This window comes from Nicotiana sylvestris, chromosome 12 (genome assembly GCF_000393655.2).
Source record: "Nicotiana sylvestris chromosome 12, ASM39365v2, whole genome shotgun sequence".
Taxonomy (NCBI): domain Eukaryota; kingdom Viridiplantae; phylum Streptophyta; class Magnoliopsida; order Solanales; family Solanaceae; genus Nicotiana; species Nicotiana sylvestris.
The window spans coordinates 142,443,433-142,471,244 of NC_091068.1; the positions used below are offsets into that span (position 1 = coordinate 142,443,433).

At 40.4% G+C, this 27,812-nt stretch overlaps 1 protein-coding gene and 1 long non-coding RNA gene across 2 annotated transcripts; both read left to right on the forward strand.

The window, feature by feature from the left end:
- Positions 1 to 9,549: 9,549 nt before the first annotated feature.
- On the forward strand, positions 9,550 to 13,502 carry LOC138883861 (uncharacterized). Its single transcript, XM_070164579.1, has 7 exons — positions 9,550 to 9,695; positions 11,524 to 11,600; positions 11,733 to 11,837; positions 11,924 to 12,018; positions 12,501 to 12,578; positions 12,652 to 12,753; positions 12,912 to 13,502. Exons 1-7 carry the CDS (start codon positions 9,550 to 9,552, stop codon positions 13,500 to 13,502), a joined length of 1,194 nt encoding a protein of 397 aa, XP_070020680.1.
- Positions 13,503 to 23,304: 9,802 nt separating this feature from the next.
- On the forward strand, positions 23,305 to 24,965 carry LOC138884314 (uncharacterized). Its single transcript, XR_011404484.1, has 2 exons — positions 23,305 to 23,744; positions 24,721 to 24,965. It is a non-coding gene; the product is annotated as an uncharacterized lncRNA (long non-coding RNA).
- The last annotated feature ends 2,847 nt before the right edge of the window (positions 24,966 to 27,812 follow it).

The window sequence follows — 27,812 nt, forward strand, 5'->3', positions numbered from 1 at the left end:
GGAGGCACCTCGATTGTTAGAGTGTAATTTCAGCATAGATGCATCAGGGATCGTGTCAGCTATTGGAAGGATCAAAGATACGTAGTGGCCCAGGCCCATACAAACCGATCCCTCTCAAAGGAATCCGAACTTGATGTGTAAGTATCACGACACACATGGCCACAAAATCGAAGACTGCAGGCAGCTAAGGGAGGAGGTAGCTCGGTTGTTCAACAAGGGTTACCTTCGAGAGTTTCTCAGTAATCGAGTTAAGAACCACTTTAGGGAGAGAGATGCAAGAAAAAATGAGCAGGAAGAACCACAACATGTAATCTACATGATCTTAGGCAGTGTTGATGTCCCACAAAGACCTGTATTCAAACGCACCAAGGTGTCAATGAAGAGAAAAACGGACTCGAAGCTATGTGCCTGAGGACGCCCTATCATTCTATGTTGAGGAAGCAGAAGGAATATCTTAGCCGCACAATGACGCCCTGGTAATCTCTATTCTTTTAAATAAAATTCAAGTTAAACATGTTCTAGTGGATCTAGGTAGCTTAGCAAACATAATCAGATCGAGGGTCGTAGAGCAGCTCCGCCTCCAAGATCAAATCGTACTAGCATCCCGAGTCCTGAATGGTTTCAATATGGCAAGTGAAACAACGAAGGGGGAGATTATCCTACCAGTAAATGTTGCCGGAATCGTTCAAGATATGAAATTCCATGTCATCGAAGGCGACATGAGGTATAATGCACTTCTTGGGAGGCCATGGATCCACAACATGAGGGCAGTACCTTTGACCCTTCACCAGATGATGAAATTCCCAATAGAGGATGGTGTGAAAACAGTCTAGGGAGAACAACATGCTACAAAAGAAATGTTTGCAGTCGATGAAGTGACACCGATACCAGAGTCTTAGACCTCGGAAAAGTTGAACATCAAAGTTAAGTAGGCGGCCAAATAGCAATCACCAATACCTGTCCTGATCGAGCCAGATGAACAGGTAATCGAGGAAGAAGAAGAGGATGTCCTTACTCCTCGAACCTTCGTTGTTACCGAAGAGTCAGATGCAACCAAATCAACGGTCGAGGAACTGGAACAAGCCATACTAATCGAGCACATGCCCGAGAAAAAGGTATATCTGGGAACGGGGTTAACCCCCGAACTTAGGAAAAACCTCATTCAATTTCTTATCGATAATATGGATTGTTTTGCTTGGTCCCATTTAGATATGACAGTAATTCCACCAGAAATAACAACACACCTGCTAAGCCTCGACCCAAGGTTCAAACCGGTCAAGCAAAAAAGGAGGCCCCAGTCCGAGGTGAAGCACATGTTCATAAAGGGCTAGGTAATCAAACTTCTTAAAATAGCGTCTATTCGGGAGGTAAAATACTCCGAATGGTTAGCCAATGTAGTTGTAGTTCCTAAAAAAGGAAACAAGCTTAGAATGTGTGTAGATTACAAGGATTTAAACAAAGTGTGCCCTAAAGACTGTTTTCCACTGCCTAACATCGATCATATGATCGATGCCACGGCTGGCCACGAGATTCTAAATTTTCTCGATGCCTACTCCGGGTACAATCAAATTCAGATAAACCCAAAAGATTAGGAAAATACCTCGTTTATCACTAAGTTTGGAACTTACCGTTACAATATAATGCCCTTTGGGCTAAAAAATGTTGGAGCCACATATCAACGCATAGTTAACAAGATGTTCGAAGAGTAGATAGGTAAACCAATGGAAGTTTACATTGACGATATGTTAGTTAAGTCCCCGTGCGTAGAGGACCATTTAACTCATTTGCAGGAAACATTCAAAATCTTGAGGAAGTACAACATGAAGCTTAACCCGGAAAAATGTGCCTTCGGAGTTGGCTCGGGCAAGTTTCTCGGCTTCATGGTATCTAATTGAGGAATCGAGATCAACCCTGATAAGATCAAGGCCATCAAAGATATCACCATCGTGGATAGTGTGAAAGCCATGCAAAGGCTAACAGGACGAATAGCCGCATTGGGTCGATTTATTTCGAGATCATCGGATCGAAGTCATAGGTACTTTTCCTTGCTCAAAAAGAAAAAGGACTTCAATGGACCCCGGAATGCCCACAAGCCTTGGAAGAACTGAAGTGATACATATTGAGCCCACCCTTGCTTCACACCCCGAAGTTAGATGAAAAGCTTTACCTATATTTGGCAGTGTCCGAGATAGCGGTAAGTGGAGTACTAGTTCGGCAAGAGCAAGGTACACAATTTCCTATTTATTATGTAAGTCGAATTCTGGGAGCTGCTGAAACTAGATTCCCTCTCTTAGATATATTATCACTTGCATTAATCAGCACATCTAGAAATTTAAAGCCATATTTTCAATGTCATCCCATATGTGTATTAACCACTTATCCTCTATGAAATATCTTTCATAAGCCCTAATTGTCGGGTTGACTGGCCAAGTGACAGTCAAACTTTGTGGGTACGATATTGAATATCAACCCCAAACAACTATCAAGTCCCAAATCTGGCTGACTTCGTGGCTGATTTTACGCTAACCCTCGTATCCGAAGTAGAAAAAGAATTTCTATTGAGATCGGGTACATCATCGGGGGTATGGACCCTTTTCACGGATGGTGCCTCGAATGTGAAAAGGTCCGAGCTCGACATTATTTTGAAGCCACCGACAGGTAGTACTATTAGACAATCTATTAAAACTTCTAGATTAACTAATACTGATGCCGAGTATGAGGCCATGATTGCAGGTCTCGAGCTAGCTAAGAGCTTAGGGGCAGAAGTCATTAAAGCCAAATGCGATTCCCTATTGGTGGTGAACCAAGTAAACAAAAGCTTCGAGGTTCGAGAGGATAGAATACAGAGATACTTAGACAAACTACAGGTGACATTGCACCACTTCAAGGAATGTACCCTGGAGCACATGCCTCGAGAGCAAAATAGCGAGGTTGATGCTCTCGCAAATCTAGGATCCCCGGTTGAAGAGGATGATATCCTCCCAGGGACTGTCATCTAGTTATCAAGGTCTGTGGTTGAAGAGGGTCATGCCGAGATAAATTCAACAAGTTTGACTTGGGACTAGAGGATTAAGTATATCGACTATTTGAAAAATGGAAAACTCCTATCAGACCACAAAGAATCGAGGGCCATACGAACCAAGGCTGCTAGGTTTGCATTAGATGAAAATGGAACATTGTACAGTAGAATGTTCGATGGGCCATTGGCGGTATGTCTAGGGTCGGGAGACACCGATTATGTTCTTCGAGAAGTCCACGAAGGTACTTGTGGAAATCACTCCGGCGCCGGGTCTTTGATTCGCAAAATTATTAGAGCAGGGTATTACTGGGATAACATGGAAAAATCCACGAAGGAGTTTGTCAAAAAATGTGATAAATGTCAAAGGTTTGCACTAATGATTCATCAGCCCGGAGAACAACTCCACTCGGTCTTATCCTCGTGGCTTTTTATGAAATGGGGAATGGACATAGTCGGCCCCCTACCAACGTCCCCAGGTAAAGCTAAATTTATTTTGTTTATGACTGATTATTTCTCCAAGTGGGTGGAAGCACATGCCTTCGAGAAGGTCAGAGAAAAAGAAGTTATTGACTTCATCTGGGACCACATCATATGCCAGTTTGGGATACCCGCTGATATTGTATGTGATAATGGAAAGCAATTCATCGGTAGCAAAGTAATAGAGTTCCTCGAAGCACATAAAATAAAGAGGATTCTATCAATGCCATATCATCCGACCGGGAACAGGCACACCGAGTCAACAAACAAAACCATCATTCAAAACTTAAAGAAAATGTTGGACGATGCAAAGGGAAACTGGAGAGAAGTTCTACCCTAGGTCCTTTGGGCATATCGAACAACATCGAAGTCTAGCACGGGGGCTACTCCGTTCTCTTTAGTATATGGCTCCGAGACCCTTATCCTTATCGAGGTCAGAGAACCCAGCACCAGGTTTCAACATGCATTGGAGGAGTCAAACCATGAGACTATGAATACTAGCCTCGAGCTGTTTGATGACAAATGAGAGTCAACACTTATTCGAATGGCCGCGTAGAAGTAAAGAATCGAGAGATACTGCAATAGAAGGACCAACCTTCGATACTTCGGAATTAGGGACATAGTTCTACGGAAAATCACCCTCAACACTCGATACCCGAATGAAGGGAAACTGGGCCCGAATTGGAAAGGACCGTACCGAGTCCTCGGAGTTGTCAAAAAAGGATCTTACAAACTTAGCACAATGGAAGGTGAACAACTGCCAAACAATTGGAATGTATCACTACTCAAACGATATTATTGCTAAGGTATGTCTTTCTCTTTTGTCCATTTGAATTTGAAACTAATCCATTGTAGATGTTCAATCGAAGCTATCGAAGACACCCCTTTTACACGAAGGCCTTAGATTTTAAAGTATGTGTTGCCCTCTTTTTCCCTTAGATCGGATTTTGTCCCAAATGGGTTTTACCGGCAAGGTTTTTAACGAGGTAACAACTATGTGCTACCTAAGGAGAACTCAACAGTATCCAAGGCTTCTTTTCAATCAAACTCAAATACTAGGGGGCATCACCCTCGGAGGTTATATTTTCGAGGAAAATACTTCACGTCAAAGAGGGCCTCGATAGGAGAACTTTGTAATGGGCCAAATGGTCAGATGAACTGTGTCCATATAGAAAAATCGAGCCCCGACGGCAAAACATGTACGCATATACCAAATATTGAAAGAAGCATTCTTTCTATATCAAAACACTTTGTATCTCGAAGTCTATTACCATACGAGCTCTACACTTATAATCCTACGAGAAACGGCCTAAGGGCTAGAATGCAAATACACCCCAAATACTCGGGGATTGTCATCGATAGTTAGCACGTTCGAATCATCAAAAACTTGCACTCATAAGACCTCAAAGAGGCATCCCCTCGACATAAAGACCAAGGCCATCATACTCGGGGACTAACCTTTCGAACAAGCTCAAAAGGTTATCGGGAAACAAGTCCAAGAGACATACCCGAAGGCTGCTATGACCATATTAAAGACTAAGGTCATATAAAAAGGCTACAGCCGAAATAATGCGGCTCAGAGAGGTCCGACTTCCGCCATAAATTAAAGGACTTTGAACACTCTGAAAAAACCGGTTAAATCAGGCTACCCTCGGCAAAAGCAAATGATAAAGGGTTTCGATAAAATCAACCCTCGAACAATTTAAAGGCTTCAATAATGTCAGCCTTCAAAAAAACCTCAAGAGGTATTCGATTATATTTACGCAAATAAATTACAAATAAGGTTCCGATCCGCCGAACCTTCAAAAAACCCAACGGGTACAAAAACACATGCTAAGGCATAGATAAACTTTTACTAAGTCTTTTAGCCAAAAGAGGGAAATATTATAGCTGTCTTAGAGGACGAATTGACCCAATTTAAAGAGACTAAGGGCCGACCTAAAAAAGCCTATGGGCCGATATAAAAAAGCCTAGGGGCTAAAATATATGGGGTTTGAGACCTTGCTCTCACTCAACTTGGACTCAAGAGTCCCGACATCTCGGGTTCGCATCAAATAAATTTAAGTTTAGCTCAAGGATTAACAAAAACCTTAAGAGGTATAATATTGATCAATAAAAAACCTAAGGGCTTATTATGTTCTAAGTCCAAACCAATATTTGGACTGACCATTAGAGTTATACCATCAAGAAGAAATGTAATTCAACACAAATCGAAGATGAAGCAAAAAGATTCTTTATATTTATAAGAGATGTTTACAAAATATATTTACAACGCCAACAGGGTGGCCCTTGCACAAAAACACAAAAAAATAAAGGAACCTAAATCTACTTCGAGACCACATCCTCGGGAGCTACATCTTTGGGAGCCACGTCTTTGGGAATATCCCCCTCGGGGACTCCATCTTCATCTCCCCCGCTCCCAGAACCACTAGCTGAATCCTCGTAATCAGAGAACAAAGCGGCAAACTCTTCCTCCAAAGTGTTTGCTTTTTCAATATCGTTTGAGAGATCGAAGCCACGAGTGTGCACCTCCTCGAGGGTTTCTCTCCGGGACTGCCACCTAGAGTGGTCAAGAGCACATGATAACTTAACTTCGGCCGCAACAGAGATCTCTTTTGCCTGAGTGTTAGCAGATTTAGCATCAACTCGGTATGAAGACACAAATGCCTCTGCATCAGACTTGGCCTTCGCAAGCTCACCGACTGATTTAACTTCAAGCTCCTCGATTTTGTGGCTCCGGGCCAAGATTTCCTTCTTTGCATTTTGGAGTTGGTGTTCGATTGGAGTCAACTGTTCCTGAAGTGCATCTTTCTCGGAGGCGAGGCAATCCATGTGTTGCTTCCACCCTAGGGTCTCGGTCTCTTTTGTCTTGAACTCCTCCCGAAGCTGCTCCACCAGCTCGCCCTTCTACTGGAACTATGGAATTGAAAGTATTAGTTGCCAAAACAAGCAAAAGCATAATAGACCCCCAAAGGATATTTTACCTTTTCAATGAGCTTGGCTTGTTCTTAACGAGCGTTCACCAATTCAACTCGGAGATCGCTGATCTCCCCCTCTTTTTTGACATAGAGGATCTTAAGGCTGTCCCTCTCCTACAGAAGCTTCTTAAGTTTGGCTTCACATCGGGCAAGCTCAGCCCGAGATTTGGTGAACACTTGTCGATGAAGCGACAAGGCCTTCCCAGAAGGAAAAAAAGTTAGACTTACAAAAATAAAGATTGGACTCGAAGTAATGGAAGACAAAACTTACTTGCTTTAGAAGTCTCTCGACCTCCTAAAAAATGAACGAGGCATCAAGATCGGAACCTTCTTTGATCCTCGCAAGGCACTCCCGAAAAATATCATTCCCTTCATGAGTCATTCCCACATTAGGAGTCCTCATGGCCTAGGCATCTCAGAATTGCCCTTTGGAGAACACCAGGCCCTGCGGCGAGTCGTCTATGTTGATTAACCCAAGTGGTTCACTTGGGGTATTATCCTATCTTTGAAGAACCTCGGAGTTAGGCTTTTCGAGCTCATCCACCAAGCGCCCCCCCGAGATAGGACGTGCTTTTTCCACTTGATGGATCGGGGACTTTGCTCGAGCTCCCCTTAGAAATTTCTTCGGTTCGAGATCAAACTGCCTCTACCGCCATCGATTCAGCGGCCTCTAGAGCATCAGAGCCTCTTCTTTCCCAAACTACCAACAAGCAGTCGTCATCTTCTCCCTCTTATTCCTGATCCTGAAGACATTGTGCCGTTTCTGGAGATAGGGCCACGGTGTCGGCCTTGGGCTTTCGAGCTTTGCTTTTCTTTGGCTTTGGGGAATTTGCAGGTGACCTACTCTTTCTTTTCCTTTCCTTGGAAGTCTTTGGTGTCTCTTCTTCACCAGATAGGGGCATTTGCATGTCAATGGCATCTCCAAGGCCTGCATAAAGATAAAGTAAGTATTTTGCTAAGAGACGTAAGTATGCAAACAAGAAGACTCACCATGGTTTTTAGCCTCCCATCGACCTTTGGCCAGGTCATGCCAATTTCACTCTGTATATGAAGAAATAGAGGCTAGTTTTCAGACCCAACCCTCGAGATCCGGGACCGCACCGGGAAACCATGCAATAGCTACACAATCAGAAAAGGATTAGGTCGGGAAAGAGTAAGAAAAGTGGAATATGAGGTCATTATCAATAAACCTCTACTTAAGTTTCATGTTCCATTCCTTGGGGAACAACATCCTCTCAGCAGGAATCAGGTCAGAAGTCCTTACTCGGACAAACTGGCTCATCCATCATCGATCCTTGTCCTCATTGATGCTGGAGAAGAGAGATTTTGAGGATCGGTGTTGCATATTTATCAGGCCACATCAATAAAGGCGAGGGCTGTATAGCCTGATCAGATGGTCGAGGGTAAAAATCATCCCCTCGACCTGGCTCGAGAAGTATCTGATCAGATTGACGATTCTCCAGAATGAAGGGTAGATCTGGCCCAATGTCACTTGGTATTATTGGCAAAAATCAATAATAACTGGATCTATGGGACCCAAAGCTAGATCTGCAGGGCCCAACGTGAATGGGTAGGTATACACACTTAAATACCCCGCTTTGTGAGTAGTGATGTCCTCTTCCGGGGAAGGGATCACTAGGTCTTTTTTCTCCTAGTTGCAGTCCTTTTTCACCTGCTCGAGCTCATTTTTGGTTATCAAACAGATGTATCGGGACATAGGCTCGCATCGGCCTGGTTTCGATGTAGGTTTATCAATCTTGAAATCGGATGCTATTTCACACGGCGGGGGAATACACTCTTCGATACGAGGTGGCACCACCGGTTTACTTCTGGATGGCCATGATGACGAAGAGGCTTTTTCTTTTTTGGGGAACAGTTTTAGATGTTTTAGCCATTATTGTTTAGATATTCAAGCAAAGAGGAAAGGTTGATGATGGAGTAAGAACAAATTAAGAGAAGGGTGATCTCAGGAAAGTTGAAGGAGCTAATGAGATTTTGAAAACGAATTGAGAAGTAAAGTTTGCAAAATTGTGAAGTTGACCTATTTATAGAGGTCACTTAAGGATATTGGGGAAGCTAAATATCCGATCGTCAGTCGCTTCTAATTAATGACCTTGGAAACTGTACAGGCGCGACCTCTCAATCGTTTCAGACGTTGACGTCACGAGATTGGCATCATGATCGAGATATCAAAGGGTTGAGAATCAAATTGTTTCTTATCATTTTATTCTAAGAAATGTGGGACTATCTGTATATGGTCGAAATCAAGTATGCCCAATTTCCCAGGCTCGAGGTGTCGCTTTAAGAACGAGTTCGGGTAAGGTCGAGTTCGAGCTCGATGGGCCAGACTCAAGCTCGAAGACAGAATGCAGTGCCCGAAATACATGAGGAACATCGGAGCAAGCATGACCAGCTCTGAAATAGTGTCGTTACAAGTTTGTTACGAAAGGACAAGTTTCTCGCCATGTCCCTAAAAATCATGGCATAAATTTCAGAATAGATTTGTACGAATTAGTACAAATCCGTACCAGGCGGTTATACAACTGTCCAAATAAGATTCCTTACTGTAAATGGAAATGTACCTTATTTAGGGCTTTCCTCCTATATAAAGGGGACCCCAATCATTTGTAAAGATCATCTAATCATTGGCAAAGAATATACTATCTTATTTTTTCGTTCATTTTTCATCAGAATTGTCCTTTAGCTCTACTTCTCTTACTTTGCTATTCTTGCCTTATTTTCCTTAACCCATCTCGAGGCCACTATGCTCGAGGTCGATATTATCTTTAAAATCATAAATCAAATATAATTGTTACTCGTATTTTTGAGGTAAACAAAATGCATACTAAACAAGCTTGAAATCAGTAAAGCCCCTATTTGCTTTAACTAAGATTGATATGTTTAAATCTGAATATATATTTAATTATTATATTATCAACCTTAAATTTGAGTATCAAACAAGTAAGATATTTTACAACATAGTCCTAATACTTTAACGATCGAATAGATATCTCAATATTAATTAAGATATTAAAAGAGCAGCCCAGAACCTTGCCACAAAAGCAATTAGTATTTATGGCGACCACAGTTGCCACTAAATCTCAACCTATTATAGCAGCAAGAGTTTCCACTGAAACTATAAAGGTTTTAGTTGCAATTATAGTCGCTACTAATTGTAGTCATCCAGTGGCGACTTTCCTAAAACTTTGTTTTGTGAGAAGGCATATTTATTAACTATTTGTATCGACTATAGTCGCCCCAAATGTTTTTTTGGATACCCCAAGGATTCGTCACAAAAAAACGTTGTACTTGCAGCAACCCTAATAACGTCACTACTATATGTCTTTAGCAACGACTTTGTGACATTTTGTAGCGACTTTTATCGCAGGGCTTTATTGTACGCAGCCTTACCTTGTATTTCTGCAAGAGATTCTTTCCACGGCTTGAACCCGTGACCTCCTAGTCACATGGCAACAACTTTACCAGTTGTTTACCTCGAAAATACAAGTAACAATTAAATTTGATTTGGTGTTTTAAAAAAATGTGATTTAGTTCAATACCAATTAATAATCAAGAAATATGAAGTATAGATGAAGGAAAATAGGCAGACCAAACCAGCAGATAAGTTAGTAGGCAGTAGCGACCTCGAGCTCAGTGACCCCGAGATGAACCAAGAACAGTAAAGTAAGAGCAATAAAGATAAAAAGACAATTCTGATGAACCGTGAGCAAAAAAAATAGTATATTCTTTGCCAATAATTAGATGATCCTTACAAATGATTACGGTCCCCTTTATATAGTAGGAGAATCCTAAATAAGGTATATTTCTATTTACAGTAAGGAATATTCTTTATACAACTATCTAACCGCCTAGTACGAAATAATACAATCCTATTTTGGGATTTGTGCCATGATTTTGGGGACGTGGTAGGAATCTAGCTCATTCTGTTACAAATCCATAACGGTACTATTTCGGGGTTGAGCATACTCGACTTCGGTATTTCTCGTACTACTTTCTCCGGGCATTGCATTCTATCTCCGAGCTTGAGTCTGGTCCATCAGGTTCGAACTCTACCTCGCCCTCGAGCCTATAAATTGGAGGCATATGATTTTGACCGTATACAGATAATCCCCGCGTTTTTAGAATAAAATGATAAGAAATGGTTTGATTCTCGATCCTTCAATGCCTCGATCATGATGCCAATCTCGTGACATCAGTGACTGAAGTGACTAAAGGGTCATGTCTGCCCAGTTTTCCATGGCCATTAATTGGAGGAGGCTGCCGGTCGGCTATTTGGCTTCCCTAACATGCTTAAGTGGCCCTTATAAATAGACCAGCTTCGCCATTTTACAAGCTTTTACTTCTTTCAAAATCTTATTAGCTCCTTCAACCTCCCTGAGTTCATCCTTCTCTTTAATTTGCCTCTACTTCATCATCAACCCTTTCTCTTTGGATTTTCTACACCACAATGGCTAAAACAACTAAAACCGTTTCCCCCCAAAAAAAGCCTCTGCGTCATCACGACTGTCCAAAAGTAGACCGGTGGTTCCTCCTCGCGTCGAGGAGTGAATTCCCCCACCGTGCGAAATAACATCCGATTTCAAGATTTATAAACCTGTGTCGACACCAGGCCGATGCGAGCCCATGTCTCGATACATCTATTTGATAACCAAAGATAAGCTCGAGCAAGTGAAAAGGACTTCAACTAGGAGAACAAAGACGTAGTGATCCCTACCCCTGAAGAGGATTTCACTACTCACAAAGCGGGGTACTTAAGCGTGTACACCTACCCATTCACGCTAGGTCCTGCCAAATCGACTTTGGGTCCCATAGATCCAGTTATCCTTGATTTTTGCCAACAATACCAAGTGATGCTAAGCCAGATCTACCCTTACTTCGGCAAATCATTAATCTGATCCGATACTTCTCGAGCCGGGTCAAGGGGATGCCTTTTACCCTCGACCATCTGATCAGGCTGTATAGCCCTCACCTTTATCGAGGTGGCCTCATAAAGCTGTAACGCTAATCCTTGAAATCTCTGTTCTCCAGCATCGATAAGGACAAAGACCGAGGGTGTATGAGCCTGTTTGTCCGAATCAGGACCAATGACTTGATTCCTACTGAGAGTATGCCATTCCTTGAGTAATGGAACATGAAACTTAAGTACATGCTTATTGATAGTGACTCTTATGACCAGTTTTCCCTTATCTTCCTCAACCTTATCTTTTTCTCGGTATGACTCCTTTCCGATGGTGTAGCTGTTGCTTGGTTTCCTGGTGCAGTCCCAGACCTTGAAGGTTGGGTCCAGAAATTGGCCTCTACTTCTCCGTACGCGGAGCACAACTGGCGTGGCCTAGACAAAGGTTGATGGGAGGCAAAAAACCATGGTGAGTCTTCTTGTTTGCATACTTGCGTTTCTCAGCGAAATACTTACTTCATCTTTATGCAGGCCTCAGAGTCTCTATTGACATGCGGTCGCCCCCAACTGGTGAAGAAGAGACGCCAAAGCCTTCAAAGGAAAAGAGAAGAAAGAGGAGGTCGCTTGCAAATTCTACGAAGCCAAAGAAAAGCAAAGCTTGAAAGCCCAAAGCTGACACAGTGGCCCTATCTTCAGAAACGACCCAATGTCTTTGGGATCAGGAAGGAGAGAAAGAAGATGAGATTGTTCGCTGGTAGCTCGGGAAAGAAGAGGCTTTGGCGCTTCGAAGGCCGATGAACCCATAGTGGAAGAGGCGGTTCGATATCGAAGCGAAGAAATTTTAGAGGGGAGCTCAAGCAAAGTCCCCGAGTCATCAGATGGAAAAGGCGCGCTTTGTTTCGGGGGCCACTTGGTGGATGAGCTCAGAGAGCCTAACCCCGAGGTCCTTCAAAGACAAGATAATATCCCAAGTGATCCTCTTAGGGTAATCAACATAGATGACTCGCCGTGGGGCCCGGTCTTCTCCGAGGGGCAATTCCGAGATACCCAGGCCGTGGGGACTCCCGATATAGGAATGACTCATGAAGGAAATGATATTTTTTGGTAGTGTATTGCGAGGATTGAAGAAGGTCCCGATCATGATGCCTCGTTTATTCTTGAGGAGGCCGAAAAGCTTCTCAAACAGGTAAGTTTTGTCTTTCATTACCTCAAGTTTAATCTTCATCTTTCTAAGTCTGACCTTCTTTCCTTGTGAGAAGGCCGTGTTGCTTCACCGACAAGCATTCGCGAAATCTTGGACTGAGCTTGCCCGATGCGAAGCCAAACTTAAGAGGCTTGTGGAGGAGAGGGACAACCTTAAGGTCTTCTATGTCAAAAAAAGATGAGGAGATCATCGATCTATGAGTTGAATTGATAAAGGCTCGTCAAGAACAGACCGAGCTTATTAAAAAGGTAATATAGCCTTCGAAGATCTGTTATGCACTTGCTTGTTTTGATGACTAATACTTCAATTTCGCAGTTTCAGCAGAAAGGCGAGTTGGTGGAGAAGCTTCGGGAGGAGCTCAAGATGAAGAAGGCCGAGACCCTAAGGTGGAGGCAAGGCATAGACAGTCTTGCCTCAGAGAAAGATACCCTTCGGGAGCAGCTGGCTTCAATCGAATGCCAGCTTCAAAGTGTGAAGGAGGTGAGCCTAGCTCGAGGCCGCCAAATTGAAGATCTTAAAGCCAAATCAGTTGCTGAGCTCCCTAAGGCCAAATCTGACGCTGCAACATTTATATCTTCGTACCGAGTTGATGTAGAAGCTGCTAACACTCGGGAAAAGGAGATATCTGATGTGGCTAAAGTCAAGTTATCATGTGCACTTGACCATGCCAGGCGACTGTCCCGGAGAGAGACCCTCGAGGAGGTGCATGCTCGCGGCTTCGATCTCTCGGCCGATATTGAAAAGGAAAAGACTTTGGAAGAAGAGGCCGCCACTTTGCTTTCTAATGACAAGGATTTAGCTAGTGGCTCTGATAGTGGGGGAGACGAAGATGAAGACCCCGAGGATAAGGCTCTCGAAGACGCGGCTCCCAAAGATGCAACTGCCGGAGATGTGGCCCCGGAGTAGTTTTAGGTTTCTTTATTTTGTTTTTGTGTAATGACCCCTCTGGGTATTGTAAATAGTTTTTGCTAATGTCTCTTTAGGAATACAAAAAGACTTCTTTGTTTCAGCTTTGGCTTTATGTTGAATCTCATTTTGTCCTTGTTTGTGGAAAATTCAATTGTACACCTTAAATGTTCAGTCCGAGTATCGGTTTGGACTCAGAACATAATAAACCCTTAGGTTTTTATTGATCAATATAATACCCCTTAAGGTTTTAAATAATCCTTGATCTAAGCTTAAATCAATTTGATGCGAGCTTGCAACAATGGGTTCTTGGGTCCAAGTTAAGTGAGAGCGAGGTCTCGAACTCTATGTGTTTTTGGCCCTTAAGCTCTTTTAAGTTGGCCCTTAGGCTTTGATATATCAGCCCTTAGGATCTTTAAGTCGGGCCGATTTGGTCTCTAAAGTGGCTATAATTTTTCCCTCTTTTTGGCTAAAAGACTTAGTGAAAATTTTTGTATGCCTTAGCATGCGTTTTTCATACCCGTTGGGTTTTTTGAAGGTTCGATCGATCAGAACCTTATTAGTAATTTTTTTGTGTAAACATAATCAAATACCTCTTGAGGATTTTTTGAAGGCTGATATTATCGAAGCCTCTAAATTATTCGAGGGCTGATTTTATCGAAGCCCTTTATTTTTGCTTTTGCCAAGGGTAGCCTGGTTTAACCGATTTTTTCAAAGTATTTGAAGGCATTTAATTTTATAGCAGAAGTCGGACGTCTCCGAGCCGCATTATTTCGGCCGTAGCCTTTTTATATGACCGTAGTCTTTAATATGGACGTAGCCTTCGGGTATGTCTATTGGTCTTGTTTTCCGATAACCTTTCGAACTTGTTCAGAAAGTTAGTCCCCGAGTATGTTGGCCTTGACCTTTATATCGCGGGATGCCTCTTTTAGGTCTTAAGAGTCCGAGTTTTCGATGACTCGGATGTGCTAACTGTCAATGACAGTCCCCAAGTATTTCGGGGTGTATTTGTATTTTGGCTCTTGAGTCGTTTCCTGTAGGATTGTAAGTGTAGCGCTCGTATAATAGTAAGCTTCTTTGAGACAAAAAGTATTTTTGATATAAACAGAATGATTCTTCAAATAATGCGTACATGTTTTGCCATCGGGGCTCGACTATTCTATATGGACATGGTTCATCTGACCGTTTGACCCATTACAAAGTTCTCCTATCGAGGCCCTCTTAGGCGTGAAGTATTTTCCTTGAAAATATAACCTCCGAGGGTGATGCCCCCAGTATTCAAGGTTGATTGAAAAGAAGCCTTGGATACTGTTGAGTTTTCCTTAGGTAGCACATAGTTGTTGCCTCGTTAAAAACCTTTCTGGTAAAACCCATTTGTGACAAAATCCAATCTAAGGGAAAAAAGTACAACACATGCTTTAAAACCTAAGGCCTTTGTGTAAAAAGGGTGCCGTCGAGATTGTATGCTTTCGATAGCCTCGATCGAAAATCTACAGTTTTAAACTCAAATGGACAAAAGGATAAAGTAATACCTTAGCAGTAGTATCATTTTAGTAATGATATGTTTCAATTGTTTGGCAGTTAATCACCTTCCATTGTGCTAGTTTGTACGATCCTTTGCCGACAACTCCGAGAACTCGGTGCGGTCCTTCCCAATTCAGGCCTAGTTTCCCTTCATTTGGGTCTCGAGTATTGAGGGTGACCTTTCGTAGAACTAAGTCCCCGATTCCAAAGTGTCGAAGGTTGGTCCTTCTATTGTAGTATCTCTCGATTCCTTGCTTTTGCGCGGTCATCCGAACAAGTGCTGCCTCTCATTTTTCATTTAATAGCTTGAGGCTAGTGTTCATAACCTCATGATTTGATTCCTCCGATGCATGTCGAAGCCTGGAGCCGGGTTCTCCGACCTCGAGAGGGATTAGGGCTTTGGAGCCATATACTAAAGAGAACAGAGTAGCCCCCGTGCTAGACTTCGACATTGTTCGATATGCCCAAAGTACCTCGCGTAGAACTTCTCTCCAATTTCCCCTTTGCATCGTCCAACCTTTTCTTCAGGTTTTGAATGATAGTTTTGTATGTTGACTCGGCCTGTCCATTTCCAGTTGGGTGGTATGGTGTCGATAAAACCCTCTTTATTTTATGTGCCTCGAGAAACTCCGTCACCTTGCTGCCGATGAATTGTTTTCCATTGCCACATACAATCTCGGCAGGTATCCCGAACCGACATATGATGTGGTCCCAGATGAAGTCAATAACTTCTTTTTCTCTGACCTTCTCTAAGGCTTGTGCTTCCACCCACTTAGAAAAATAATCAGTCATAAACAAAATAAATTTAGCTTTACCTGGGGCCGTTGGTAGAGGGCCGACTATATCCATTCCCCATTTCATGAAAGGTCACGGGAATAGGACTGAATAGAGTTGTTCTCCGGGCTGATGAATCATTGGTGAGAATCGTTGACACCTATCACATTTTTTTGACAAATTCCTTAGTATCATTTTCCATGCTATCCCAGTAATACCCTGCTATGATAATTTTGCGAACCAAAAATTTGGCGCCGGAATGATTTCCATAAGTACCTTCGTGGATCTCTCATAACACATAATTGGTGTCCCCCAACCCTAAACATACTGCCAATGGCCCATCGAACGTTCTCCTGTATAGTGTTTCACCCTCGTCTAATGCAAACCTGGCAGCCTTGGTTCGTAAGGTCATCGATTCATTATGGTCCGATGGGAGTTTGCCGTCTTTCAAATAATTAAAGTACTTATTCCTCCAATCCCAATTCAAACTTGTTGAATTTATCTCAGCATGACCCTCTTGAACTACAGACCTCGATAGCTGGACGATAGTCCCCGGGATGATGTCATTTTCATTGACCGAGGATCCTCGATTAGCAAGTGCATCAGCCTCACTATTTTATTCTCGAGGCACATGATCCAGAGTCCACTCCTTGAAGCGGTGCAAAGTTACCTGTAGCTTATCCAAGTACCATTGTATTCTATCCTCTCGAACTTCGAAACTTTTGTTTACTTGGTTTACCACCAACAGTGAATCGTACTTGGCTTCAATGACCTCTGCCCCCAAGCTCTTGTCTAGCCCGAGACCTACAATCATGGCCTTATACTCATCCTCATTATTGGTTAACATAGAAATTTTGATAGATCGTCTAATGGTACTGCCCGTAGGTGGTTTTAAGACAATGCTGAGTCCGAACCCTTTCACATTCAAGGCACCATCCGTAAAAAGGGTCCATACCCCTGATGATGTACCCAATCCTAGCAGAAGTTCTTTTTCTACTTCGGGTACAAGGGTCGGCGTAAAATCGGCCACGAAGTTAGCTAGGATTTGAGACTTTATGGCCGTACGTGATTGATATTCAATATCGTACCTGCTAAGCTCGACGGCCTATTTGGCCAATCGGCCCGATAATTCGGGCTTATGCAAAACATTTCGAAAGGGGTAAGTGGTTAACATACATATGGGATGACATTGAACATAGGGCTTTAGCTTCCTATATGCTCTTATCAATACAAGTGCTAATTTTATTAGGTGAAGGTATCTGGTTTCAGCATCCCTAGAGTTCGGCTTACATAATAAATAGGGAATTGCATACCTTGCTCTTCTCGAACTAGTACCCCGCTTACCGCTATCTCGGACACTACCAAATATAGGTAAAGCTTTTCATCTACCTTCATGGTATAAAGCAGAGGTAGGCTTGATAGGTATCACTTTTATTCTTCTAAGGCTTGCTGGTATTCCGAGGTCCGTACAAAGTCCTTTTTCTTTTTGAGCAGGGAAATGAACCTATGACTTCGATCCGATGACCTCGAAATAAATTGACCCAAAGCAGCTATTCGACCTGTCAGTCTTTGCACGACCTTCACACTATCCACGATCGTGATATCCTCGATGGCCTTGATTTTAGCGGGTTAATTTTGATGCCCCGATTCGATACTATGAAGCTGAGAAACTTACCCGAGTCGACTCCGAAGGCACATTTCTCCGAGTTATGCTTCATGTTGTATTTCCTCAAGATCTTGAATGTTTCCTGCAAATGAGCTAAATGGTCCTCTATGCGCAGGGACTTAACCAACGTATCATCAATGTAAACTTCCATTGTTTTACCTATTTGTTCTTCGAACATTTTGTGAACTAGGCGTTGGTATGTAGCTCCTGCATTTTTTTAGCCTGAAGGGCATTACATTGTAATAATAAATTCCAAATTTAGTAATAAACGAAGTCTTTTCCTGGTCCTCCGGGTTCATCTAAATTTGGAATAGGCATCGAGAAAAGTTATGATCTCATGGCCGGCCATAGCATCGATCATACGATCGATGTTGGGAAGTGGGAAAGAATCTTTCGGACATGCTTTGTTCAAGTCCTTATAGTCTACGCACATTCTAAGTTTATTTCCTTTTTTAGGAACTACAACTACATTGGCTAACCATTAGAGGTACTTCACCTCCCGAATAGACCCTATTTTAAAAAGTTTGGTTACCTCGTCCTTTATGAACACATATTTCACCTCAAACTAGGGCCTCTTTTTTTGCTTCACTAGTTTGAATCTGGGGTTTATGCTTAACCGATATGTGGTGATTTCCTGTGGAATCCCTATCATATCTAAATGGGACCAAGCGAAGCAATCCATATTATCAATAAGAAATTGAATGAGTTTTTTCCTGAGTTCGGGGGTTAATCCCGTTCCCAGGTATACCTTTCTCTCGGGCATATATTCGATCAGTATGACCTGCTCCAATTCCTAGATCATTGACTTAGTTGCATCAGACTCTTCGGGAACGATGAAGGTTCGAGGTGTAAGGAAATCCTCATCTTCATCTTCGATTACCTGTTGCTCCAATTTCGTCGAGGCTGAAGGCGATGATTGCTATTTGGCCGCCTGTTTACCTTCGATGCTTGATTTCTCTGAGGTCGAAGGCTTTGGTATCGGTACAACTTCCTCAATCACAGACATCTCTTTTGCAGCATGTTGCTCTCCATAGACTGTTTTCACTCTTTCCTCTATTTGGAACCTCATCATTTAGTGAAGAGTTGAAGGCACTGCCCTCATGTTGTGTATCCATGGTCTCCCGAGGAGTGCGTTATACCTCATGTCACCTTCGATGAAATGGAACTTCATATCTTGTATGGTCCTGACTACATTTACTGGCAGGATAATCTCTCCCTTTGTTGTTTCGGTTGCCATGTTGAAGCCATTTAGGACCCGAGATGTAGATACTCTACTCTTAGAAGCTAGCAATACTTACATTGTTTTCCTTCTTATGGAGCGATTGATGTTGATGTTGCTTCTCTTATTCTTATGTTATCAATGTTGTTGGTACTTACTTATTCTTATAAGATTCATGATGAAGAGTTAGTCCTGATAACGTGCACAGAGGATACCGACCTTATATCATTCTGAAAAGTTCAGAATATTATTCTAATGAGTCCAGCATGTATTATATATATGTATCTATTTTAGTCTAGCGAGCTGCGCTATAGACAGGCGGGTATGGCACCTATTGTGCAACCACTGATCAGTTGGGTTTTACCGAGCTCCACGTGACCTGGTACGATTCTATTGAGCCTTATGATGGCTGGGTATGTTTTTACTGAGCCTATTACGGCCGGGTACGACATGATGATGATGATGCCCATAGAGGCGTATGTTTTAAAAGTTTATGTGTATATATATATATATATATGTATGTATATATCATGCATTTCATGTCAGTAGCCCTTAGAGGTACCCAGATGTTACAGGTTGTATATTCTCTATCCCTGTTTATATTACTGCTCGTACTTATACTTTCCTGCCTTACATACTCAGTACTTTATTCATACTGACGTCCTTTTATTTGTGGACGCTTCATGTCGTGCTGCAGGTCTTGATAGACAGATAGACACAACCCCTCCCACCATAGTAGGCTGCCTAATTCAGTGGTTATTGGCGAGATTCCTTCTCCGGACTTGCCGTGGTCTTGGTATGCATTTTTGTTATAGATATTATGGGTATGTCGGGGCCTATTCCGGCAATGTTGCAGTACGTATGTTCCTTTAGAGGCTCATAGACAGTTGTCGACTCATGTATAGTTTGGTATGCCTTGTCGGCTGATTTTTATCGCATAGTCTTTCATGGTAACGTGGTAGCTCGTACCTTATTTATAGTTTCTTGGCTGTCTGGTTATCCCATGTTATGTATGTTCATGCCATTATCTTTCGTTGTAGTTTTTCATGATCCATGTCTACTATTTATATTAATCTCGTCGGCCCTTAAAGATAATAAGGACGGTTAGATAAAATGTACGTTGGTGCTTGGCAAATATGACCCGGGTGCTAGTCATGATCCTCCAGTTTGGGTCGTGACACGATCGATTCACCTCTCTGATACTATATCAAGTTTCTCCCTGTATGAAGCTCTATCTCTCAGCTCATCCATGGAGTACAGAGAGGATATTTGAGAAGGAAGCTTACTGTTGTATTGAATGTGTCTAAATATACTATACAATGCTATTTATAATTAAACTCCTAACTTCCTAATAACCTACTAATGGATAGCTCACATCCGGTTGTCAACTGACCACTAACAACTTAACTAACTACTAACAACTTAATTGCTCAATTAGCTACTCAGCTGTATTAGACTAACTACTTATTCTCAATAAATGGGGAAGAAAGAAAAGGGGGGGGGGTGAAAAAGTAGATGTAATGGAAGATAGCGGCTGAAAATTAAGGAGAGAAATGGGACCCATCTTTTTTATTTTCTTTTTATTAATGAGCTTCTCATTTTCAGTCATAAGGGTGATATTAGTTTTACTCTAAACTAGAATAAGAAGGTACTTGAACACCCATATAGTTTTAGTGTGCAATCGAGCTTTTCGGATAAGTTTAGGATGCAACTTATGTATTTTTCCTTCTAATTACTCCAAGAATCCAGCTAGCTAAGGACCAACACATAAAATTCTACTAGGAAAAACCATAACTGATTCAACTTCCGCTTTAGGAAGATCAAACAAAACTCATTTAATTTCTGCTAGACGATAACACGAAATGCACTCGTAGTGGACACTACCCAATGACATTCCTCCCATCCCCCTCTACTATAACACATGTATTCTTTCTATATAAATGTTTAACAGAAACATTTAATTTAATTTAGTAACTTTCTGCTCGATGGCTTGTTTCTCTCTGGATGCATGTTAGTAAACATGTACCGTCCATGGGAAAGAGAGCACGCATACCATCTCAGAGAGAACTAATGGCTCAAGCAAATTTGCCATCACAAATCAATGCTCAGCGGGGGAAAAGAGGTAGTGAGGTTAATGCGAAAGAGGCTAATCCTCCTCAAATTAGGCAAAAACCAATGAAACAATGGTGCAACCCAATGAAAATGCTAAGCAGAAATAGAAGGAAGCTCAACAGATCTGGAATGAAGTCACTCAATCACCACAAAGGAGCAATCATGTGGAATCAACTAGTAAAGGAAGGAAAACACATGCGGATGAAGTTGAGGAAGAATTAGAAATGCAAAAACAGAAGAAATCTGTGTGGGAAGACTTCGATTTGCCAAAAATTTCTAATCCCGGATTCAAATTAGAATATGTTGCTCCCAAAACTCATTGTGAGTCTCCAATTATTGAAATTGAGCTAGATAACATAAGCTCTAAAGTCGAATTTTGGAAAAATGTTAGTAGTATGATATGTGTTAGGGGCACATCCTTTATTCACAGTAATACAAGGCAATATCCAGAGACTTTGGACTAAACATGATATTAATAAAATATTAATGTTGAAAAATGGAGTCAAACTTGTGCGATATGATTCTGAAATTTGTAAGAATGAGGCTATACAAGGAGGGATCTATCATTTTGATAATAAACCTTTCATAGTGAAGGCATAGAGTCCTGATCTAGAGTTCACTAGGGAAGAGTTGCTTACGGTTCCGATTTGGATAAAATTTCCAGGGTTCGATTTTAAATACTGGAGCCCTAAAGGTTTGAGCAAGATTGGTAGTCTAGTTGGGAAACCATTAATGGTGGACCAAAATATCGAAAGGAAGAATGACTTGAATTTTCCAAGGCTGCTAGTTGAGGTGGAAATGGACTCAAAACTACCTGAAATGGTGTTGTTTCGGAATGAAAAGGGACAATTGGTAGAACAGAGAATTTGCTATGATTGGAAACCAACATTGTGTATACATTGCTCAAAGTATGGTCATTCAGAAAGAATTTATAGGAAGAAACATCCAACAAAGCTAGCAACACAACAAGAACAGAAAGGGCGACAAACAAACAAAGATGATAAGGTTGATAATAACTTTGCAGAGGCAAGGTCAGATAAAAGGATGGGAAAGGGTAAAACATATAGTGCCCAAGGTTAGGGAAGGCACACAGGAACTACTAGTAATTCCAGTTGGGTGACTCCTATGAAAACTGGTAGGGCTAATCCACTACAGGGCAGTACATGAGTTGAGAGGTCGAATGCTTACGAGGTTTTGCAAATAGGAGATACAGAGAACTTAGAAGGTATTGAGAAGGAGAAGAACGTGGGAGGACAACCATTGCCCTATTTAGGGGATGGTTAATCTACTTTGTTGGAATGTAAGGGGCTTAAATGCCCCTAATAAGCAAAAGGAGATTAAACTCCTTTGCAATAAAGAAAGAGTAGGACTAATAGGCCTACTAGAAATAAAAATAAAGAGGGATATAATAGATCAAGTAATGGGGAAACTATTTGGAGGATGGCAGTTCATCTCAAATCTGGACTATCATTACAATGAAAGAATAGTGGTTCTATGGAGATCTGATTAGTACAAGATCAAACTTATTGCTATGATTGATCAAATAGTTACTTGTGAGGGTTTCTATATACCTCACTAGTTGACTTTTGATGTTTAATTTGTGTATGCCCATAACATAAGAGAAGAAAGAAGAGGTATATGGGATAATATGGTGAATCAGAGTAGAAGAAGTATGCAACCTTGGATGATACTGGGAGATTTTAATGCTGTGCTCCACGATGATGATATAATTGGAGGGTGTCAAGTTTCCTGGATTGGGGTGGTAGATTTCAATAACTGTGTGTTTGATACTGGCTTGATTGAATTGCCTACGCAAAGCAATAGGCATTCCTGGAATGATAAAAATGTTGATCAGAGAATCTTCTCCAAAATAAATTGGGTATTTATAAATAGTGTGTGGCTGGATAATACGCATACATATAGAGCTATTCTTCTGTCGGAAGGCATAAGTGACCATTTTCCTACAAAAGTATCACTAGCAGAGGAGAATACTAGAAGAAAAAGATCCTTCCAATACTGTAACACATGGTCACACCACCCTTAGTTTGTGGAGCTAGTCAGAGAGGGGTGGAATACCTCATTTGAAGGGTGTAAAATGTTCAAAGTGGCGAAGAAATTTAAATCCTTAAAGAAGAAACTTGTAAATGCCTAATTTTCGCCATATATATATATATATGTATGTGTGTGTGTGTGTTTGTTCTTATTTGTATATGTATAGGTTTTAAGAGTTGAGTAATGGTTTGATAAATGGGGTAGGGTTTGGGCTAGTGTAATTTAATTAAAATTGTGCCAAAATTGGCCCAAAATTTGAGCCCAAAGAGCCCAAATCCGGTCCAAAAGGGGGCTGCCAAAAAGAGCTTAAAACGACGTAGTTTTGTCTTGAAACTACGTCGTTTTGGTTAAGTGACAAGATTCAATCTCATCCACCAATCTTGATTTAATCCAACGGTCCTAGTTTGATCTTCATCCTAGGTATTTAAAGCCTAAAATCCCCAAAAATTTGCCCCATTTCCCCATTATTTCCTCTCTCTTCTTTCCCTCTCATCACTCTCTCTTCTCTCTCCCCCCAAGCCGCTGCCCCACCGCCGCCGGCCGGAAATCGCCGCCGCCTGCGGACCATCTCCAAACACCTCCAAATTCACACCATGTAATCTCCACAACTTCCTCTTTCCATATTTCCAAACCAAATCCTTCAAAAATCCCTCAAACTCCTTGAATCTTAGATCTAGGAAACTTTTCCGTCACTTTTTTGCCCAAATTATTGAAGTTCCATCCACTACCACCCCACAATACCTATATCAATGGATAGAGCTCCTCAAGACTTAGCTATTGATGCCAATTTCAACCTGAAAATCCGACGATCAAAATCCGGCCAAATTCCGGCGACCTCCCCGAATACTCTCTTTTGGTATACCACCATTTTTTCGGCCACTTGAATTGTAAAATGGTAAAATCCTATTCTTTTTCATGGCTGATTTTTTATTTTTATTTTTATTTTTCAGATTTTATTTTTTATTATTAATTATTTTAGCATTAGTTTTTGAAGTTTTGGAATGTTAAATTTTCTGTTTTTGCACTAGTTGAAGTAGTAAAATAGTTTTGTGTTGATTAAAGTAAGGTAGTGAGGAAATACTTGAGAGTATATGGTAAAATCGTAATCCTTCTCCGTAATTAATTTTTAATTTTTTTTAGTTAAAGTTAGTTTCTATCTTGTTTCTTCATTTAATCCATTTTTGATTATGTTTGTCTAGTTGGTTTTATTAAATCGCTCCAGCGATAGCGTGCGTTTTGTTTGGCTTTAATATTTAATTTTTGTTTGCTTACGATTGGTTCATAACACATGTGTGAAGTTTAATTACATGTTTTAATACTTGGTTTAGTTTGAATCAACATGGTGATATTGATGTTGTTAAAATCTGAAGTTTATGTTATTTTATCACAAAATAGGGTGCTAGTAGCCTACTTTTACTAGTTAGGGTGGCTGAAATGATATTTTTTTCTCTCTTTATTTCTGACATAGTAGATTTTCTTTGACCTTTGGACAGATTTTGAACAGTGTTTAGCACACAATGTCAGTTTTTGTCGGACAGACATTTGGTGAACCAAAATCTGTCCAAATTTGCCTATTTAAGGGCTGCCCTTTCCTCACTTTGGGGGGACTCCATCACACTTCTAGGGGGCATTTTTTATAATTGCTTTGTCACAAAAACAAAAAAATTCAGCAGTTGAACACATGAAAAGTAAGCTGAAATAGTGAGCTTTGGGAGTGAATCTTAAAGTGCAAACTTTTAAAAAAAGTATAAGTCCTCTTTAGAGTTCATTTGTGGGTTCCCTCTCTAAGTTTTCGGGTTGTTTAACACGGATTTGCTGCTGTTTTTATGCTGCTTTAGTTGCTGAACTACTGTTTATTCTTTTGCTACCAGGTAATCCTTTAAGACTCTTAATGTACGTATTTTCAGCAATGGGAACAACTTGAACATGCTGCACCATTTAAATGTGTTTGATGTGATGAATAGTTTGATAACAAAAGAGCTTGTATGTTATTGTTATGTATCAAGCATGTGATAATGTGATATAGTCCTTCATAATAATTGAATATTGAGTTGTAAGTTTTTGAATGTGATATGTAAGTCATTTATGGATTTTTAAGCATGTTTTCAAGCTATTATATCTGAGTAACAATGCTAAGTATGTCATGAATGACTTTAGGTGTATAACACATAGCATGAGTTCGTTTTAGTTGCTGAAATTTCACTGCTAACATATGCTTCTAGGAATGCTGTGATAATATCTTTGTGAATCTGGCCATTTTGCCGGATTTGCAAAAATGGCTATTTTTGTAAAGTGGGCGTTTATACAATTGTGACTATGTAGTTAATGGTCATGAACTCAAACTAAGTAAAGAGCTAATATTGTATCTACTTTGGGCCTTATTGAATCAAAGATAAAAGTTGGCTCATTTATCTTTAAACAACAAAATTACCCCTTTTCTTCTAGATAGCATTGGGCCAATTGAAATTCATTTCTTGGCCCATTTTAATAATAATTCCAGCAGCCCAAAAGCTCCATACAAGCTGGCCCATTTTTTTTAACAAGAAGTAGGCTCATTTCTTTTAAAATAGATAAAGTTGGTCCAACATTTATTTGCATAATTTTTCCCAACTATAAAGCTCGAAAAAATAATAATAATATCAGATTTTTCTGCTATTTTAATTAACTAGTTTCCTTTTAATTAATTTAAACGTTAGGCAAATAGTAGGTGCGCTTTAACTTCACGGACTCACTTGTGTAGCGTGACGCTTAACTTTTAATAAGTTAATTCATCAATTTCATGTCATATTCAATAGTTTTAATTAATTTATAAATCTTTTGTCATAATCACGGATTCTCTTGCGTAGCGTGGTAGTGACATTTAATAAATTTTCTGAAAAAAAGAGGGCTAATGTTTCCTCCAACACAATTGCAGCAATTTTTCAAAAGTAAATAACATGCTAACAATCGTCTGTCATGACTGCGGATTCGCTTGCGTAGCGCCGTTATGACTAAATAATAAATTTCGTTGATCACGCATTCGCTTGCGTAGTGTAGTTATGACATCTTATTATTCAAAAATATTCTTTAATTTTTTCTAATAATCAAGAGATAAAAAAGGATAGGTAAAACATGAAAATAATATAAATCACAGTTTGTCCAAAATTAATTCAAGCCCATTTTAAGTCAATAAAGCGACCGTGCTAGAACCATGGGACTCGGGGAATGCCTTATACCTTCTCCCTGGTCAACGAAATTCCTTACCCGAACTTTATTTTCGCGGACCGATTAAAATAGAGTCAAACCTTCCTTTGACTAGGGATCCAAATAAATGGTGACTTGGAACACCGAAAAAATCAATTCTAAGTGGCCACTCTGAACAATAAGATAATTTCTATTCAAATTTTGTCACTTTAATTGGAAAAACTCTTTGGCCCATACAAATATTATTTTGAACAGTTTATAACCCACTTCCATTACATTTTGTACATATCTTTTGGAGGGGTTAAAAAGGAGTGTCATAGCTCTGGTGACTTTGCTGGGGAATTACATAAGAATTCAAGCTTGTACATGTTGACTTTTTATTTGGCTTTATTAATTTTGTAAATATTGTGATTTATTTGTGCCTAATGTGCTACCTGTTCGCTTTTTATCATTTTGATATTATTGAACTGTACATATAAACTGTTTTCTCACACACCCCCTCTGAGTCTTTTTGAAATTAAAAATTGGGCATTTGCTTGACATAGCCCGATTTTTTTGAGATAGCCGATGTGTTCGTCACCCGGTGAAGGATTTTAGTCACACCTGTTTTAGGCGTGGAACACCACCAGTTAAGCTGGAAAGCAATGCTACCAGTACACTGACCCTCCTCGGCTCGAGTTGTCCGCTCGAGTAAGCCAGTCTAGATACCTTCTCCAATAGGATCTAAGCCTAGAAGAACAAGCCTCATGCCGGACATCCCTAGTAGGTTCGCTTTATTTGCATCACATGCATTTGACTTAGTGAAACTCGGCACAGGGGTCGGGTCCGTATAAGACAAGTATCCTCTTTGAGACCATCATATTCACGTATGTGCTACTTGATACATCATTTGGAAGGCTTACTTGCATTGTCGACTGATTTTAAAAAGAATTAGTGTAATTATTAAAAATGAAAAAAAAGAGAATAATTCTCCTAGTTTAGTGCAAATAAACCTTTTTTTTTAAAAAAATATATATATTTTGTAGTAGTCTGGTGTGAGTTGTAAAGATTAATTTTCATTAAAAAAAATAAAAGGGGAGAGTACCCTGTTTTACTGAACTACGCGGGTTTGATTCTCACCGGATGTGAGATACGTAGACAACTTCCATCGGGTTCAGCCCACATGTTTCAAAAAAAAAAAGGAGCATAAAATTTTCAAAAAAAAAAGGTCTATGTTGGTCACCTTTTACTGTCTGGCCCTCATGTTCCAGCTGTTTTGCCAAGACAACCTTAAAATCTTCCTGGGAAGTGTTGAAGGGCCATTTTTGTAAAAATAGATACTTTATCCATATTTATTTACCTTTTACCATTTTGCCCTTATGTCTGGCCATTTTTGTCAAAACAACTTTAAACCTTTCCGGAAAGATTGTTTTTGCGAAAAGTAGCTATTTTTATCTGGTTATACTCATATTGCAAAGGCTCATTTTCGTAAAAATAGTTTTTTTTATTTATTATTTTGTCTATTTTTATTGTTTTGTTCCTGTGTTTGGCTGTTTTTGCCGAGACATCCTTTATGCCTTCTATGAAAGTATTAAAGGATCGTTTTTGTAATAATAGTCATTTTCTTTCGCTTTTATCATCTCAACTTTTGTGTCCGGTAATTTCAAAATATATATTGTAATTAAAAAAAATTAAAATAAAATAGATCGAGTCCTAAATTGACCAAAAAATAAAATAAAATAATAAATGATCATAATTTGCATATAGTTTAGGTAAGTCCTAACTCTTTTTTTATCTTATT